Raw genomic sequence first — 16,145 nt, 5'->3', positions numbered from 1 at the left:
GAATAGAGATTGGGCCAGTTCAATCCTACACAAAAAGAACGAAGCTGGAGGCAACAGGTTACCCGACTTCAAACTATACTACTGGGCTACAGTAACAGTAACAGCACGGCACTAGTACAAAAACAGATACATAGACCAATGGAACAGAATGGAGAGCCCAGAAATAAGGCTTCACACCTACAACCATCTGATCTTCAACCTCTGTCTCCCAGGTTCAAGCAATTCTCCCGTCTCAGCCTCCTGAGCAGCTGAGACTACAGGTGCCGGCCACCGCACCTGGCTAATTTTTGTATTTTTAGTAGAGATGGGGTTTTATCATGTTGGCCAGGCTGGTCTCAAACTCCTGATCTCAAGTGATCCGCCAGCCTCAGCCTCTGAAAGTGCTGGGGTTATAGGCGTGAGCCACTGCGCCTAGCCTGACCAAATTTTATTATAGATGTTGCTCATGTTTCTCTGATTTTGCTAGACTAGTTGTGTGATGTGTTTTAATGACTATGTTTGGGGGGATGCAGAAACTAGGCCACCACTGCCATATTTCCAGAATCCCTTAAAGAACAGATGCTGGGTTTTTTGACAATCTTCATTAATAGAAAATGCCTAGAAAAAAGTTCCAGGTAATAAAATCAGCAAGATTAAACGTTTATAAATTTTTTTCTACAAGTCCACCTCCATAGCTAATTCCACTATGACAACACATATTCTCCCTACAAAATGAGCAGCACGAGATTAGCAAATAGACCTTGAACCCTGGGACATAGTAGACAATGGTATAATTTCCACTAGCAAACTATAAATTCAAACCATTTGACCTTGGAACTATTAATTAAATTAAAAGATAAAATAATCCCCTACTTATATAGAACTTACTACATATACTTAAAGCAAAACATCAGAGACAGTATTTGAAAAGAGGTGAATGCTTATCATGACAATGAATTTTTTGTAGCATTCAATTTTAAAAACTCAACATGTCAAAACAATTTGAAAGACTACTACCAAAATATTAACAGGGATTTTCTTTAGGTAGTAGAATGACTGGTGATTTATTTTTGCTTATCTGTGCTTTATAAATTTTCAAAATAAAAAACTAAGCTTCTTGCAAAAATGTTTAAAACGACTTACGCTAGAACCATGTTATAATCTGAGTGGTTGAACATATATCCTCCAACAACCCACATAATGTTTCCATTGACCACAGCTTTATGAGATGCTCTGGGGAGCTTTAAGTTAGAATATTCCTCTCGAGTCCAAAATGACTGGTTAGCTGGTACAGGAACTGAACATCCAGGACCTAACAAAAACATAATGAATTAGCTTCACAAAAGACAGCTTTAAAGCTTACTGCATTTCAAGTTTTAATTATCTAAATGTAACAAATATTTAAATAAGTCTTTCCTTTAGCATTTAAATATCAGACAAATCCTTTAATTTGTTATTTTAATTTATTCAGGGTATTGACCAAGGGTAAATCACATACTTTCTAATGATGACTTGACTATATCCAGGTTAGGGTTTTTTTGGTAATGAAATACCTGCTTAAGCAACTCTCAGGAGAAAGCACAGATAAATAAATAATTAACTCACATGAAAAATCTTAAGGATAAAATATACAGTTATCCCTCAATATCCACAGGGGACTGGCTCCAGGACCCCCTTGGTACCAAAATCCACAGATGCTCAAGGTCCCTAATATAAACTAGTGATGTAATACTTGCATATAACCTACACACATCCTGCCATATACTCTAACTCACCTCTAGATTACTTATAATACTTAACACAATGTAAATGCTATGTAAATGGTTGTTTTCATATGCGTATCTTTTATTTGTATTTTTTTTTTTTTTTTTGACATGGAGTCTGGCTCTGTTATCCATGTTGGAGTGCAGTGGTATGATCTCAGCTCACTGCAACCTCCGCCTCCAGGGTTCAAGACATTTTCCTGCCTCAGCCTCCCGAGTAGCTGGGATTACAGGTGCCTGCCACCATGCCCACCTAATTTTTGTAGTTTTTAGTAGAGACAGGGTTTCACCATGTTGGCCAAGCTGGTCTTGAACTCCTGACCTCAGTGAGCCGCCTGCCTTGGCCTCCCAAAGTGCTGGGATTACAGGCATGGGCCACCACACCCAGCCTGTATTATCTTTTATTCTATTTTTTTTCTGAATATTTTCTACACATGGTTGTTTGAATTTGTAGGTGCAGAACTTGTGGATATGGAGGAATAAGTTTGATAACTAGACCCGGGAGCAATCATACAAACTATCCATCTTCTGGTAAATCAAAAAACTTAAACAAATTGAAGAAACAGACTCCATTCTTGGGAGGTTTGGCTTCTGCTGCAATATTTGCACAATGGTAGATACTGAAATTCTTCAACTATTAACTCTAAAATGTCAGCCAAACCCAACAAACTAAGGTATTTAAACCAGCATATTTCCTTTCGAAGTAAAAAGGTTCTGAGGAAGGGGTAAGTTTACAAGGAAAATCACCAAATTAATAACAGTTATTATCACTCACCCCTTAAATAATTCCCTAAAGCTTCTTTAATTATTTCTGTAGATAACTATTAGCTAACTCCTTTAAGATTCTAATGTATAACTGACACCAATTTTCTCTGAACTTAGAGTGTGTTTCTGAGGAAATATCATTATTGTCAGCTCTTGTCCGATCTCCCAGCTTGGCTCTCTGCTACATCCTTTTATGACTGAGTCTAAGTTCTCCAACTTTCACAAACAGGATGCAAAAAATGGCCAACCCTCCATAATTCTAAAGACCACGACCACACATGTATGAAACCGAAATTCATAAGCAGCTAGATAGAGGGATGTTTCAAGCTTAAATGCTACCTCGTATTTGATTAATATAAATTATATAGGTGCTAAGAATAAAGTCAATCTATAATTTATTTAGTGGGAATGTTCTATAAATGGAAGAAAAAATAAAAATGAAAGAAGCTCCTACCCTGCCAGTCTGAGAAGCAGGAGCATCCTCTGACATCACTTGAATTGCAGATGCCTCGATGAGGAAAACCACAGTTGTCTGTACAGTGAGGAATGTCACATGCTTCACCTTTCCAGTTTTCAGAACATTCACATTCAACAGTATCGCTGCTATTACTGATCTTACACTCTCCTCGGCCTGAGCAGTTATTCGGACACATATCAAAACTGTAAAAATAGCAGGGAAAATTACATTAACACAACGCAACGCTTCTGTTAACTTAGCATAACTTCCTCCCACACAAGTTTAAGAATCTCACTGTCTCAGTTCATTCACAAGTGTAACTGCAGTACTTAAGGATTCAGTCCAAATGGGTTTGCTCAGCACTGCATAGCTAGAGCCTGAGGTACAAGTAATGAAATCAAATCAACCCTGCTGGATTCTCATAATAAGAGGATAAGAATAAATAACTCATAAAGTCAAAGAAATTAAAGGAGGTAGGAGATTTGTGCAGAACTGTTAGCTCCTCATGGGTGGGAGGACTATCCTATTCTTCTTGGTAGCCTCCTAATGATAAGCTTTACAGAGTTGCTGAATTCATGCTTGGAAGTCTGGGAAGGAAAAGAATAAAACAAACTGCCAACAATAAACTACCATCCTCATGGTACATATTCCTCTGTACACTCTCTGAAAATTTGTATTTAATAGAATTTAAGGTTACTGCCCAGATTGGTATATTTAAAATTCCTTAGTAATTTTATCTACTCATTTCAGATGGAAGAAGGCAGGCTAGTTTAACTTAATGTAAGAATTGAACTATGGCCAGGCGCAGTGGCTCACGGCTGTAATCTCAACACTTTGGGAGGCCGAGGTTGGCGAATCACGAGGTCAGGAGTTCAAGACCAGCCTGGCCAACATGGTGAAACCGCGTCTCTACTAAACATGCAAAAAATTAGCTGGGCGAAGTGGCGGGTGCCTGTAATCCCAGTTACTCAAGAGGCTGAGGCAGGAGAATTGCTTGAACCCAGGAGGTGGAGGTTGCAGTGAGCCGAGATCATGCCACTGCACTCCAGTCCAGGTGACAGAGTGAGACTCCGTCTCAAAAAAAAAAAAAAAAAAATAGTTGAACTATAACGCATCTCATAATAATATAATTGTACTGACAGTGCTTTGAAACAATGTAATTCAGAATTTAAAAGGGGGGGATAAATGGACTATCAAGGTACTTTAATGAGTATAGATTTCTTCTACTATCGAGTACATGACAACTACTAATATTTGTTGAGCTGTACTTTGTAAAATTCCAACGTTTTTGTCCATTAGCAGAAAAGTCCCTCTCTTCTAGAAGTTCAACAGCACCAACACCTGGGTTTAAATTGTGGTCCCACCAGTTACTTTGACAATCTACTAACCTTTTCCTGCCAGTTTTCTCAATTACAAATGTGCAGAAAAACAGAGCCCAGACCTCACTGAATTTATAGAAGAATTTTAAATGAGAAAATCCATGTAAACTGCCTGACGCTATGCCTGGCACACTGTAAGCTCTCAATCTATGTTAGCCATTATTGTTGTTAAAACATAGTAGATAGTCTCCTGAATGAAATCACAAATACTAGACTTAAGTATCTTACCTGTAAGTAATATTAAATCCAGTCAAATTATAAGCAGCATCACTAAAAAAATGCAGCAAGGCATAACCTGATGTGGCAACAACCTCAGGGACAGTCTCATTGCCATCTCTCTCAGGAACAATGAGGCCACTGAAATGAAAACACACTTCTTACAGAGGGAAGCACAAGCACAGACATGTCAAATTGTAGCAGACAGAAATTAAAAACAAATCCGTCCTTACAATTTAAAAACCACATCCAGGAAGACAGGCAAACTCCTGTGATAAACACACAGTGCTACCCTATCAGTTCTGGATCCTTGAGGAATAGATCTGAATCTTTTGCTAGGCTTCCTTTATTCTGAGTTGTATTTCTAATGAGATGTGAAATCAATGGCCCTATTCTTTTTCTTATAAAATTTTATACTGCTTCTTTGAAAAAATAAACCTCCACAATCACATAAAGTAACAAATTTTATGAGTGATGAATACCACACATATATTGCTGAAAGACATGAGGTGTTTTTTTTTTTTTTTTTTGAGACAGAGTTTCGCTCTTGTTGCCCAGGCTGGAGTGCAGTGGTGCAATCTCAGTACAATCTCTGCGTCCCGGGGTTCAAGCGATTCTCCTGCATCAGCCTCCTGAGTAGCTGGGATTACAGGTGCCCACCACCATGCCCAGCTAATTTTTTATAGTTTTAGTAGAGACAGCATTTCATCATGTAGGCCAGGCTGGTCTTGAACTCCTGACCTCAGGTGATCCATCCACCTTGGCCTCCCAAAATGTAGGGACTACAGGCGTGAGCCATTGTGCCCAAGATATTTTATATAAAATATTTATATAAGAATATGAAGAAGCTAAACAAACACCCATAACTCCAACACTGTTAGTATTCTGATGCATTTTCTTAGCCTAATTGATGTTATTTACATTGTAGATTCCATTTTACAAATAAAACTTAACGCATTTTCTATATCATTAAAAGCTCCCTAGGTTCTTCTTAAGACCTCACTCACAACCCAGCACATGACAGATTCTAAATGTTTGTTGTGTGACTGGTAAAAAAAAAAAAACCTTACTGAGTAAAAGGGTCTAAATGATGCCTTTAAGACTCTAGAGCCATAATACCAACTTGCTTTCCAGAAGAGATATGTGATTTGAAATCGTATCAATACAGAATGAAGGGTCCATCCCACTTCACTCTGCCAACAGCAAGGACTACTAGTTCTATTTTGTTAATTTAATAAGTAAAAAGCAATTTTTAAATTGTGGTTCTGAGTTCTTTTTACTCCTGAGGTTAATTGTTTTTCTTATGTCTGCCTGCTGTTGCATTTCTTCATATGTCCATGATTTTTGACCCATTATTGATTCACCACCACCACCACCACCACCACCACCACCACCACCACCACCACCACATTTGGTAAAAGCCTATATCCTTGCCAGGCCCTACGCAATCTGTCCCAGACACACAACCTCATGCTCATTCACTCTGACCTAGCAATTCTATTTCTTTGTAGAAGAAATACTTGCTCATGTACACGATGACCAATATACAAGAATCCGAACCACAGCACTGTTCAGATGGCAACAGGTTGAAACCCATCTAAATGCTCATGCCCAGAAATCTGACTGCATGAGTCACTGCATATTACCTAGGTCTGCGGGACTAACAAGAAGCTCAACAGGCATTCTGATAAGGGCATGGGGGAGAAGCAAGCTGCAAAACAATGGACCGTACATGTGTATACTTACACATACCTATATAAATGCATACAAAAATCGCTGGAAGAGTCCATAAGCAAGGAATGAAAATGAGGAGGGGAAGGGATTTTCGTTCCTTTTGTTTTGCTTTGTTTTGAGACAAGGTCTCACCCAAGGTCTAGCTAGACCCAAGGTCTGGCCCAAGCTAGAGTGCAGTGGCATGATCACAGCTCACTGCAGTCTTGACCTCCTGGGCTCAAGAAATCTTCCCACCTCAGCCTCCTGAGTGACTGGGACTACAGGCACACACCACCATGACTGGTTAATTTTTAAGATTTTTTGTACAGATGAGATCTCACCCTGTTGCCCAGGCTGGTCTTGAACTCCTGGGATCAAGTAATTCTCCTGCCTCGGCCTCACAAAGTGTTGGGGTTACAGGCCTGAGCCACTGTGCCTGGCCCTTCATTCAATTTTTTTTTTTTTTTCTTGAGACCGAGTCTTGTTCTGTCACCTAGGCTGGAGTGCAGTGGCACAATCTCGGCTCACCGCAACCTCCACCTCCCTGGTTTAAGCAATTCCCCTGCCTCAGCCTCCTGAGTAGCTAGGATTACAGGCGCACCCCACCATGCCCAGATGATTTTTTTTTGTATTTTTAGTAGAGACGGGGTTTCACCATGTTGGCCAGACTGGTCTTGAACTCCTAACCTCAGGCAATCCGCCCACCCTGGCCTCCCAAAGTGCTGGGATTACAGGTGTGAGCCACCACGCCTCACCCTTCAATTTTTAATATGAAGACAGAACTCTAGGAACTCTGAAACTCTGGTGCTCCAGGAGTTACAAAACAGTGATGCATTTTCTACTATGTATTCAACTAACAAATATTTACTAAGCACTTACTACATGTGAGTCACTGTTCTAGGTACCAGGAATACAACAGTGAATAAGACTATGTCCCTGCCTTCATGTAGTTCGCATTAGAAAAACAACAGATAAGCCCAGATACTCCCCACACAGGTGTGTGTATATGTAATGCCAGGTAGAGACAAATGCTATGAAGTGAAAGAGAGCAGAGGGAAAGAACAGAAGGTGCTACTTTAGAAAGGGTGAAAGGAAGGCCTCTTAGAAGAGGTGACATTTGATTGGAGATGTAAATGAAGGGTTAACCATCATCAGGCTTTCACTGGTTATATACACCAGAATCCCTTGAAATGCAGAAGGAATAAGTACTGACAACATCAGGGCCACCTGGAAACAGGTATGTCAAAAGCAATCTTCGGCCGGGTGCAGTGGCTCACACCTGTAATCCCAACACTTTGGGAGGCCAAGGTGGGAGGACTGCTTGAGCCCAGGAGTTCAAGACCAGCCCGGGCAACATGGTGAGACCCCGTCTCTACAAAAAAAAAAAAAAAAAAAATACAAAAATTAGCTGGGCGTAGTGTTGCATTTTTGTGGTCCCAGCTACTGGGGAGGCTGAGGTGGGAGCATCTCTTGAGCCCAGGAGGTTGAGGCTGCAGTGAGCTACATTCCTGCCTCTGCACTCTAGCCTGGGGGAGAAAGAAAAGGAAAAGGGAAGGGGAAGGGGAAGGGAAGGAAAAGGGGAAGGGGGAAGGGGAAGGGGAAGAGAGAAGGGGAAGGAGAAAGGGGAAGGGGAGGTGGAAGGGGAAGGGTTCCTCTAGATCACACAGTCTAACAACTGCCCCACCAGCATATAACTTTCCTAAAAAAAAAAAAAAAAACTCTAAAAGGAATAATGTTCTTTTGAAGAATTTTCTCAACCACTCTCTCTGCTCTACCACCGCTACCACTGTTTATCAAATACACAGTCCAGGTGAACCACAGAGTGATGTATACCTGCTTGGCTCATGTTCCTATAAGGCTCCTGATAAGCTGATTCAAAGTGCCTGGCATACAACAAGAGCTCTGTGAATTCTGATTAACAAACACAGTAACAAGTGAATCCCCAACAAGTACTATTATGATAACATCACACTTAGTTTTGGGGCTTGTATTAAGGTCTGGGGTGCTTTTTGCTACAAGTTATGTTTCAAATGCTGGCATAAACATATACACTCCAACACTTGGCCAATGCCATTTTAAATGCTCAGCAAAGCCCTCCACCCTGCTCTTTGGCCTTGTAAGTGAACCTCTAAACCCAGAAAATGGCCTTGGTTCTCAGTTCAAAGATATGTCAGAGAGATTTCTAAGCCAAAGCGGGTAGAAAAACACGAGGGCACAACAGTCGCCTGATCTCCTGTCCTTGTGTACTGTTTGCTCTCTGTTACCTCCCTCACCCACATGGGACATCAGCCAGACGAGCCCCATGTGAGAAACACAAAAAATATTTGTTGAACTGATTTCTTTTTAAAGTAAAGGAAATAAAATGTTTGAGACAAAGAAATTTAGAAAGCCAGTTGCAGGTGAAAAACTGAAAACTATGGTTTCCTAAGGGGAAATGCATTTTAGGAAAATATACAGTCATACACCACATAATGACATATGATCAACAATGGACCACATATATGACAGAGGTTGCATGAGATTATAATACTGTATTTTTTCTGTACCTTTCCATGTATAGATATGTTTAGATATACAAATACTTACCATTGGGTTACAATTACCTACAGTATTCAGTACAGTAAGATGCTGTACAGATTTGTGGCCTAGGTACAATAGGCTGTACCATATAAGCAGGGTGTACAGTAGGCTATACCATCTATTTGTATAAATATACCCTATAATGTTTACACAATGATGAAATCATCTAATAACACATTTCTCAAAACCTATTCCTGCTGCTAAGTGACACATGACTGTATCTTAAAATCCTCTATCAAGTAAAAGGAAGAAAACTAGAGATAGTTTTGAATTCCAATGTGGCCAAAAACATAATAAACAACACAGCTACTTGCTGCTAATCAAAAGTAAAACACCCAAACAATTCAGAACAGTCCATATATTTGGTGTTAAACTGCTTCTGTTTAACTACTAATGTAAATGTACTTATTGAAAAAAAATATATATAATAAGTATGTTCCTCATTTCTCCACAGGTAGCCACTGTTCATTTTATATGTACTGTTCCAAAAAGTTTCCCTCACTCATGATGCACATACACACACACACACACACACAATTATATTTGAATTCAACAAATAACTCCTGAAGGCCTATGCAGTGGGCAATACACAAGGAACGTGATGGATATTATTCCTGATTTAAATTTTTCACAGAAATAGTATCATTCAGTATATCACTCTCAAAACATTTTGTAACGATAAACTTCACCACCACCACAAGGAGCAGGTGAACTTAATAGAACTATCACAATTTTACTGATCAGGGCACTGAAAAGAGAAGTCAAGTACTATGCCTAGAAACTTACCCAGGGCTACAGAAACCAAGTTAGCACTAACACACAAGTGATGGGACTGAAGAACTAGTATTCTTTCCATTAAATAAATGTGTTAAGTGATAATAAAGGTGAACCCAGTAAGAATGCAATCCAGAAGATATGTTTAAATTTAGAAATCAAACGATGAAAGAAGGCTTGTAAGACTGAGCTTACCTAAATGCAGCAACTAGCGGTGCATAAATTGAGTCCCCATCATAAACATATAAATGGTCCCAACTACACTCTGTAGCAAAATGATTGAAACGAAGTCTCATTATTCTATTTGGCCTGAAAAGAATAAAAAAAAGTAATTTATAATAAAGTTATCACAACTATCAGACATTTGAGAATATAAAAATTCAGATTTTTAAATTAATAATATGTAACACAGTCTAACAACTGCCCCACCAGTATTCCTCCATTTGTGAAAGATTTATTTAGTATTCTCCAAGTGCAAGAGACTACTAAACATGCAATGGGAAACAAAACTGATGTGGTCCATGATTCTGGGCCTTACAGTCCATTCAGTGGCCACTCTTTAACAGCTTCTGAACCAACCCATCAGCCCTTGCATTTCTGCACTTCCTTATTCAACTTCAGATTCCACACTACGTCATTTCATAAACATGCCTGCCAATCCTCTAAATTTGCCAGCCCCTCTGATTTTTCATGACACTGGCTGGCAAAAGCTCTGTTGTACAGGAAACCAGTTATCTGCTCTAAGATTGAACCAGGAAAAAAAAGTGGGAGGGGGCGGTGGAGGGAAAAAAAAAACAAAACTAAGCTGTATTGAAGAAAGCCAAACTTCTATACCACACCACTGGGTAGACTGGTTCCAGCAATGGTCTCTGCTCTCCAACTGCAAATGGCACTTAGATTCTGCCAGCAGTCCTACCAATTCTCTCTCCCTCTCCACAACTGCTACTCTCAACGACTATTTCAAACCACCCAGTCCCACCTCCCTGCTTATGCTCAGCAACCAGATAAAAAAACCCTAAAATTCCCATTTTCCAAAATTCTCTTTCTGTTTCTCAAATAGTTGACATCTCCCTCTCATCTGGAACTTTTGCATCCACATTCAAATCTGCTTAAGTATCACATATTTTACAAAAATAAAAACAAAAAGCCTCAAATCTCAACTCTCCCTCTACCAAATACCTGCCCTACCCTTTCTCCTCCTAAAAAGGTAAAACTTCGCAGAAGACTTTGCTTCCTCCAGTGACTCTATCTCACTCACCCCTTCACTCTCTAGCCTGGCTTCAGCCCAACACTCCACTCAGAAAGCTCTGGGAATACCAACATCATTATATCCTGCTGATGCCTAATTCTATTTCTCCAGCTTAGACCTTCCCTATACCCCACACTTTTCTAACATCTCTAGGTTGACAACTAAATAAATACATAAACAAGTAAACTCAGATGGTGATGAGCACTGTGAAGAAATTAAAAGAAGGTGATGTGGCAGTGCAAAAAGTAGTAGGGAGATAGGCCAGTAAGCTTTGGAGATGTGAGAATGACAAGAGACAAGCCATGTGAAAAGTGCTGGGAAAAACGTTTCAGACGGAGGGAACAGCACGGTCTTAAGGGAGAAAGAGGTTGATGCGTCCAAGCAACATGAAGAAAATCAGCATGCCTGAAACACAGCAAACAGAGAAAACCTTAAGAGATGAGAAGCGGGAGGTGGGCAAGGGGCAAAAGCAGAACTCAGGAGGCCAATTTCAAGGCTATTAAGTGGCCCAGGAGAGAGACGATGGTGGGTCTCCCAGTTGCAGAGATGGAGGTGAAAAGCAGTCTGGTGACGGATTGGGGAGACATTCCAAAGGGAAAACTGACAGAACTTACTGACAGGCTAAATGTAGGGAATAAGGAAAAGGGGGAATGAGAGTTTGTTGCTTAGTTTTTCACTTACACTGAGGAGGAACAACCATTGAGAGCACATTCAGAAAAACAGTGGAGGAGGGTGTCAGGTGGCAATGAACTGATAGGACACAGCAGAGCTCCTTAGAGCAGCAGTTCTCAAAATGAAGTCCACAAAATGCTACAGGCCCTGAGACCCTTACGGGAGGTCCCAGGAGGTCAAAACTATATTTACAGTAAAACTAAGATAGCATATATTTTATAACCATGCTGGCATTTACTAATGGTTCAAGGAGAAATGGTGGGTGAAACTGTGGGCATCTTAGAACAAATCAAGACAACAGCAGCAAATGGTACTAGTGATCACTGCTATTCTTCACCACGAACCACTCATAGAAAAAAGAAAAGCTGCCAGTTTCATTTAAGGATATCTTGATTAAGCAGTTAAAAACTTCTAATGTTATTAAATCCTGACCAGTTAGTAGACATCTCTTTAATATTCTGACAAGATGGAGAGTAAATAGGTGGGGGGAGGGGGGAGGGATAGCATTGGGAGATATACCTAATGCTAGATGACGAGTTAGTGGGTGCAGCGCACCAGCATGGCACATGTATACATATGTAACTAACCTGCACAATGTGCACATGTACCCTAAAACTTAAAGTATAATAAAAAAATTAAAAAATAAAAAAAAAGAAATGAAAAAAATAATAATAAAAAATAAAATAAAATAAAAAAAAGAAAATGAGGCACATATACACCATGGAATACTATGCAGCCATAAAAAAGGATGAGTTCATGTCCTTTGTAGGGACATGGATGAAGCGGGAAACCATCATTCTCAGCAAACTATTGCAGGGACAGAAAACCAAACACCACATGTTCTCACTCATAGGTGGGAACAGGACAATGAGAACACTTGGACATAGGAAGGGGAACATCACACACAGGGGTTTGTCATGGGGTGGGGGGAGTGGGGAGGGATAGCATTAGGGGATATACCTAATGTAAATGATGAGTTAATGGGTGCAGCACACCAACATGGCACATGTATACATATGTAACAAACCTGCACGTTGTGCACGTGTACCCTAGAACTTGAAGTATAATAAAAAAATAAAACAAAAAAATGTAAAAAAAAAAAAAAGAAAAAAATATAAAACACTTCTTTTGCTTAATAGAAGCACAGTGGTTTTCTCAATGAAAACCACTTTTGCAACTGTTTAAGTTGCTAGCTGAACTAGCTACTTTTTTCTTAGAACACCATTTACCATGTTTACTTGAAAGAACAATCAATAAACTACGGTTATTCAGAGTTGGATATCTGGCAGACATTTTCTTAAAAATGAGGAAAGCAAGCCTGCCACTTCAAAGAAAACAACTGACAGTATTTGCTGCCAAAGATAAAATACAAGCTTTCAAGTAGTAATTAGAATTTTGGAAAATTTGTTAACTGCCATACTTAGAACTTTTTGAGGAGACTGATGGGGATACTAACCAATGTGATTTTTAAAATATTATGTAATGGAATAAATATATCAACATATGGAAGATCTGCATAATTCAATGACCTGTTGTTTTCCAAATGACCTACATATCATGTTACCAAAATATGGATGGGTAAAAGATCCATTCAGTGCAAGAAAACCAATGGATTTTAATTTAACAAGTACCAAAAGTTCCTTAACATAGTTTCAGATTCCATACTGCAATTTACTTTTAAGAAATTACTACTTGTTAAGTTTTGATATGGTATCAAAGAAGACTATATACAATAATTTTAAAATACTGTACTATTAAAATCTCTTTTTTCCTATTTCATATTCAAGTGAGGCCTCATCTTCTTGACACACTTCAACCACAATAACATACTGCAACAAAGTGAATGCAGAAGATATGACAATCCAGCTGTCTTTTATTAAGCTACACATTAAAGAGATTTGCAAAAATGTAAAACAATGCCATTTTTTCACTACAATTTTTTAAATATAGGGTTTTTTTCATTAAAATATCATTTGTACTAACATGGCTTATAATTGTTGCTTTTAAATGAATAAATAATATTTCTTGGTTGTAAGTTCTAATATGGTGAACACAAATAGAAAAACATAAACTTATTTGGGGCCGGGTGCAGTGGCTCACTCCTGTAATCCCAGCACTTTGTGTGGCCAAGGCAGGCGGATCACTTGAGGTCAGGAGTTCGAGACCAGCCTGGCCAACATGGTGAAACCCTGTCTCTACTACAAGATACAAAAACTTAGCTGGGCATGGTGGCACATGCCTGTAATCCCAGCGACTCGGAAGGCTGAGGCAGAAGAATCACTTGAACCCAGGAGGCAGATGTTGCAGTGAGCCAAGATCACACCACTGCACTCCAGCCTGGGCCACAGAGCGAGATGCCATCTCAAAATAAATAAATAAATAAATAATAAATAAACTTATTTGGAATCCTCAAAGTTTAAAAGTGTAAAGAGGTCCTGAGACCAAAAAAGTCTGAGAAGTACTGCTTTAAAAGTCTCCCATGAAGACAAGGAGAAAAAAGGCCAACAGCTAGAGGGACACAGTGGGTCCAGAGAAGGGATCATTTAGGCAATAACAGTTATTACAATTTTCTTATCCACAACAAAAATAGATACTTAGAGAAATAACACAATATTGCAATTTTCTAATGCTTTAAGCAAACCATTAAAAATATGGAACCGTGGCTGGGCGCAGTGGCTCACACCTGTAATCCCAGCACTTTGGGAGGCTGAAGCGGGCAGATCACTTGAGGTCAGGAGTTCGAGACCATCCTGGTTAACATGGTGAAACCCCTTCTCTACTAAAAATACAAAATTAGCCTGGCGTGGTGGCATGCACCTGTAATCCTAGCTACTCAGGAGCTGAGTCAGGAGAATCGCTTGAACCTGGGAGGCGGAGGTTGCCGTGAGCGGAGATCACGCCACTGCACTCCAGCCTGGGTGACAAGAGCAAAACTCTGTCCCATAAAAATAAATAAATATATATATATGTGTGTGTGTGTGTGTGTGTGTGTAACCGTTTCTGAACTATTACAGTTGGAAATACACAAATTTGTGGTGTGTACAATTCATTTGCAGCATTAAATCAACATGAAACTTTTAAATTAATGAAGGCTAAGATAAAATTCACTTGTCAAATGAAAGGTTATCAAGTAATGTTTTAAGAACTTTATGCTACAGTTTGTTAATTTTACTTGTGGGAAAACTAATGTCACACTGACTTCTATGCTAAAAAAACAAAAATTAAGTCAGCCATTTCTACTTACTGTCCTTCAATGAGCCACGTGCACTTCGTTTTATATTTATAATTTCCAGGTCCATCTGTTACAAACCCAGAAGATCCAGTTAGTCTGTAATTTAAATCAAGAAAGAAAACTTAAGTCTGCTATATTAATTTCATATTTTTTTATATTTTATATATTTTCATATATTAATATTTCTTAATTCTTAATATAATACAAATTAAACATAATGGGTACATTAACACACACTATAACCAGTAGAAAATAACTAGTTATATTCAGATTGCATAAATTTAGATGAAACAAATACTTATCGCATACATTAAAAAAGAAGACAGAAACATATTAAAACCAACAGAACAAAACATACCTAAATCTTATCTTAATTTTATGTCATCCTTTTTCCTTTTGGTAAAGACAGGTCTCGCTATGTTGCCCACGCTGGTCTCAAATTCCTGGCCTCAAAAGATCCTCCCACCTCGGCTTCCCAAAGCACCAGAATTACAGGCTTGAGCCCTCACACCCAGCGATAAATTTCTTAAATTTATTTTTTGTAGAGACAGAGTCTCACGATGTTGCCCAGGCTTGAACTTCTGGCCGCAAGCAATCCTCCTATCTTGGCCTCCCAAAATGCTGGGCTTACAGGCATGAGCACTGCAACCAGCAAGTATCTGTTGCTATATAAAAATGTTTAATATTTAAGAAGGACGCTATTTCCTTCATCATGGCTGTTTCAGATATTTTTCTTCCCTCTTTCATTAACATCAGCCACTCTGAACACATGCTCGCTTCTGGATCTGCCTCCCTTACCTTCTGAGTCATCTCCCAGCTACTCCTAATGCACTAAAGATATTAACAAATCGTTCACTCTCTTCCACTCATCTGCATCAACATCTAAGATGTTCCATCCAAAATCCAGTCTCTCCATTTCTTAACCTCACCATTAACTATCTTTTCCTCCACCCCTCTTTAGCCATCCCCTTCTCTGGCCCTTGCTATTACCAGTAATAACATTACCACAAAAAAAGCACCCTGACCTCTGACTACTATCTCATCTCTCCAGTTTATTTCCCCCTTTCCAACGAGACTTTGGCCCCATGGAGACCACCAATCCATTGAACTATCATTTCTTCACTGTTCACCACCTACCATCCACACATTTCATTTTCTCACATACCTAGTTAAGACTCCATAATCCATCACGAGAATCATATCCTGCAAACTCCTTGATGTTCTTGCCTTTCTCTTCCTCTGCTGTACTTGCCTGATAGAGATGTATCCATGCCCTACTCCCCAAAATCCATTCCACCCCAAAATGTTAGTCGAAGCCAATCATGTTTTCCCATGCCCCTTGCCACTGACTGATTAGAAATGTGTA

At 39.3% G+C, this 16,145-nt stretch overlaps 1 protein-coding gene across 3 annotated transcripts in view; it reads right to left on the bottom strand.

Moving 5' to 3' along the window:
- The window catches only part of ATRN (attractin), a 176,658-nt gene that overhangs the window by 100,607 nt on the left and 59,906 nt on the right, over positions 1-16,145 (bottom strand). For all 3 annotated transcript variants that reach the window (XM_031004868.3, XM_031004870.3, XM_031004871.3), the window contains exons 2-6: positions 14,792-14,875; positions 9,822-9,935; positions 4,572-4,700; positions 2,962-3,167; positions 1,123-1,291 (exon numbers count right to left, since the gene is read on the bottom strand). In XM_031004868.3, coding sequence (XP_030860728.2) covers positions 1,123-1,291; positions 2,962-3,167; positions 4,572-4,700; positions 9,822-9,935; positions 14,792-14,875 — 702 coding nt within the window. The remainder of the gene's footprint in view (positions 1-1,122; positions 1,292-2,961; positions 3,168-4,571; positions 4,701-9,821; positions 9,936-14,791; positions 14,876-16,145) is intronic.

The sequence above is a fragment of the Gorilla gorilla genome, chromosome 21 (assembly GCF_029281585.2).
Source record: "Gorilla gorilla gorilla isolate KB3781 chromosome 21, NHGRI_mGorGor1-v2.1_pri, whole genome shotgun sequence".
Classification (NCBI taxonomy): Eukaryota; Metazoa; Chordata; class Mammalia; order Primates; family Hominidae; genus Gorilla; species Gorilla gorilla.
The sequence above is the reverse complement of the archived record's forward strand: the minus strand, read 5'-3'. Positions and strand labels throughout refer to the sequence as shown.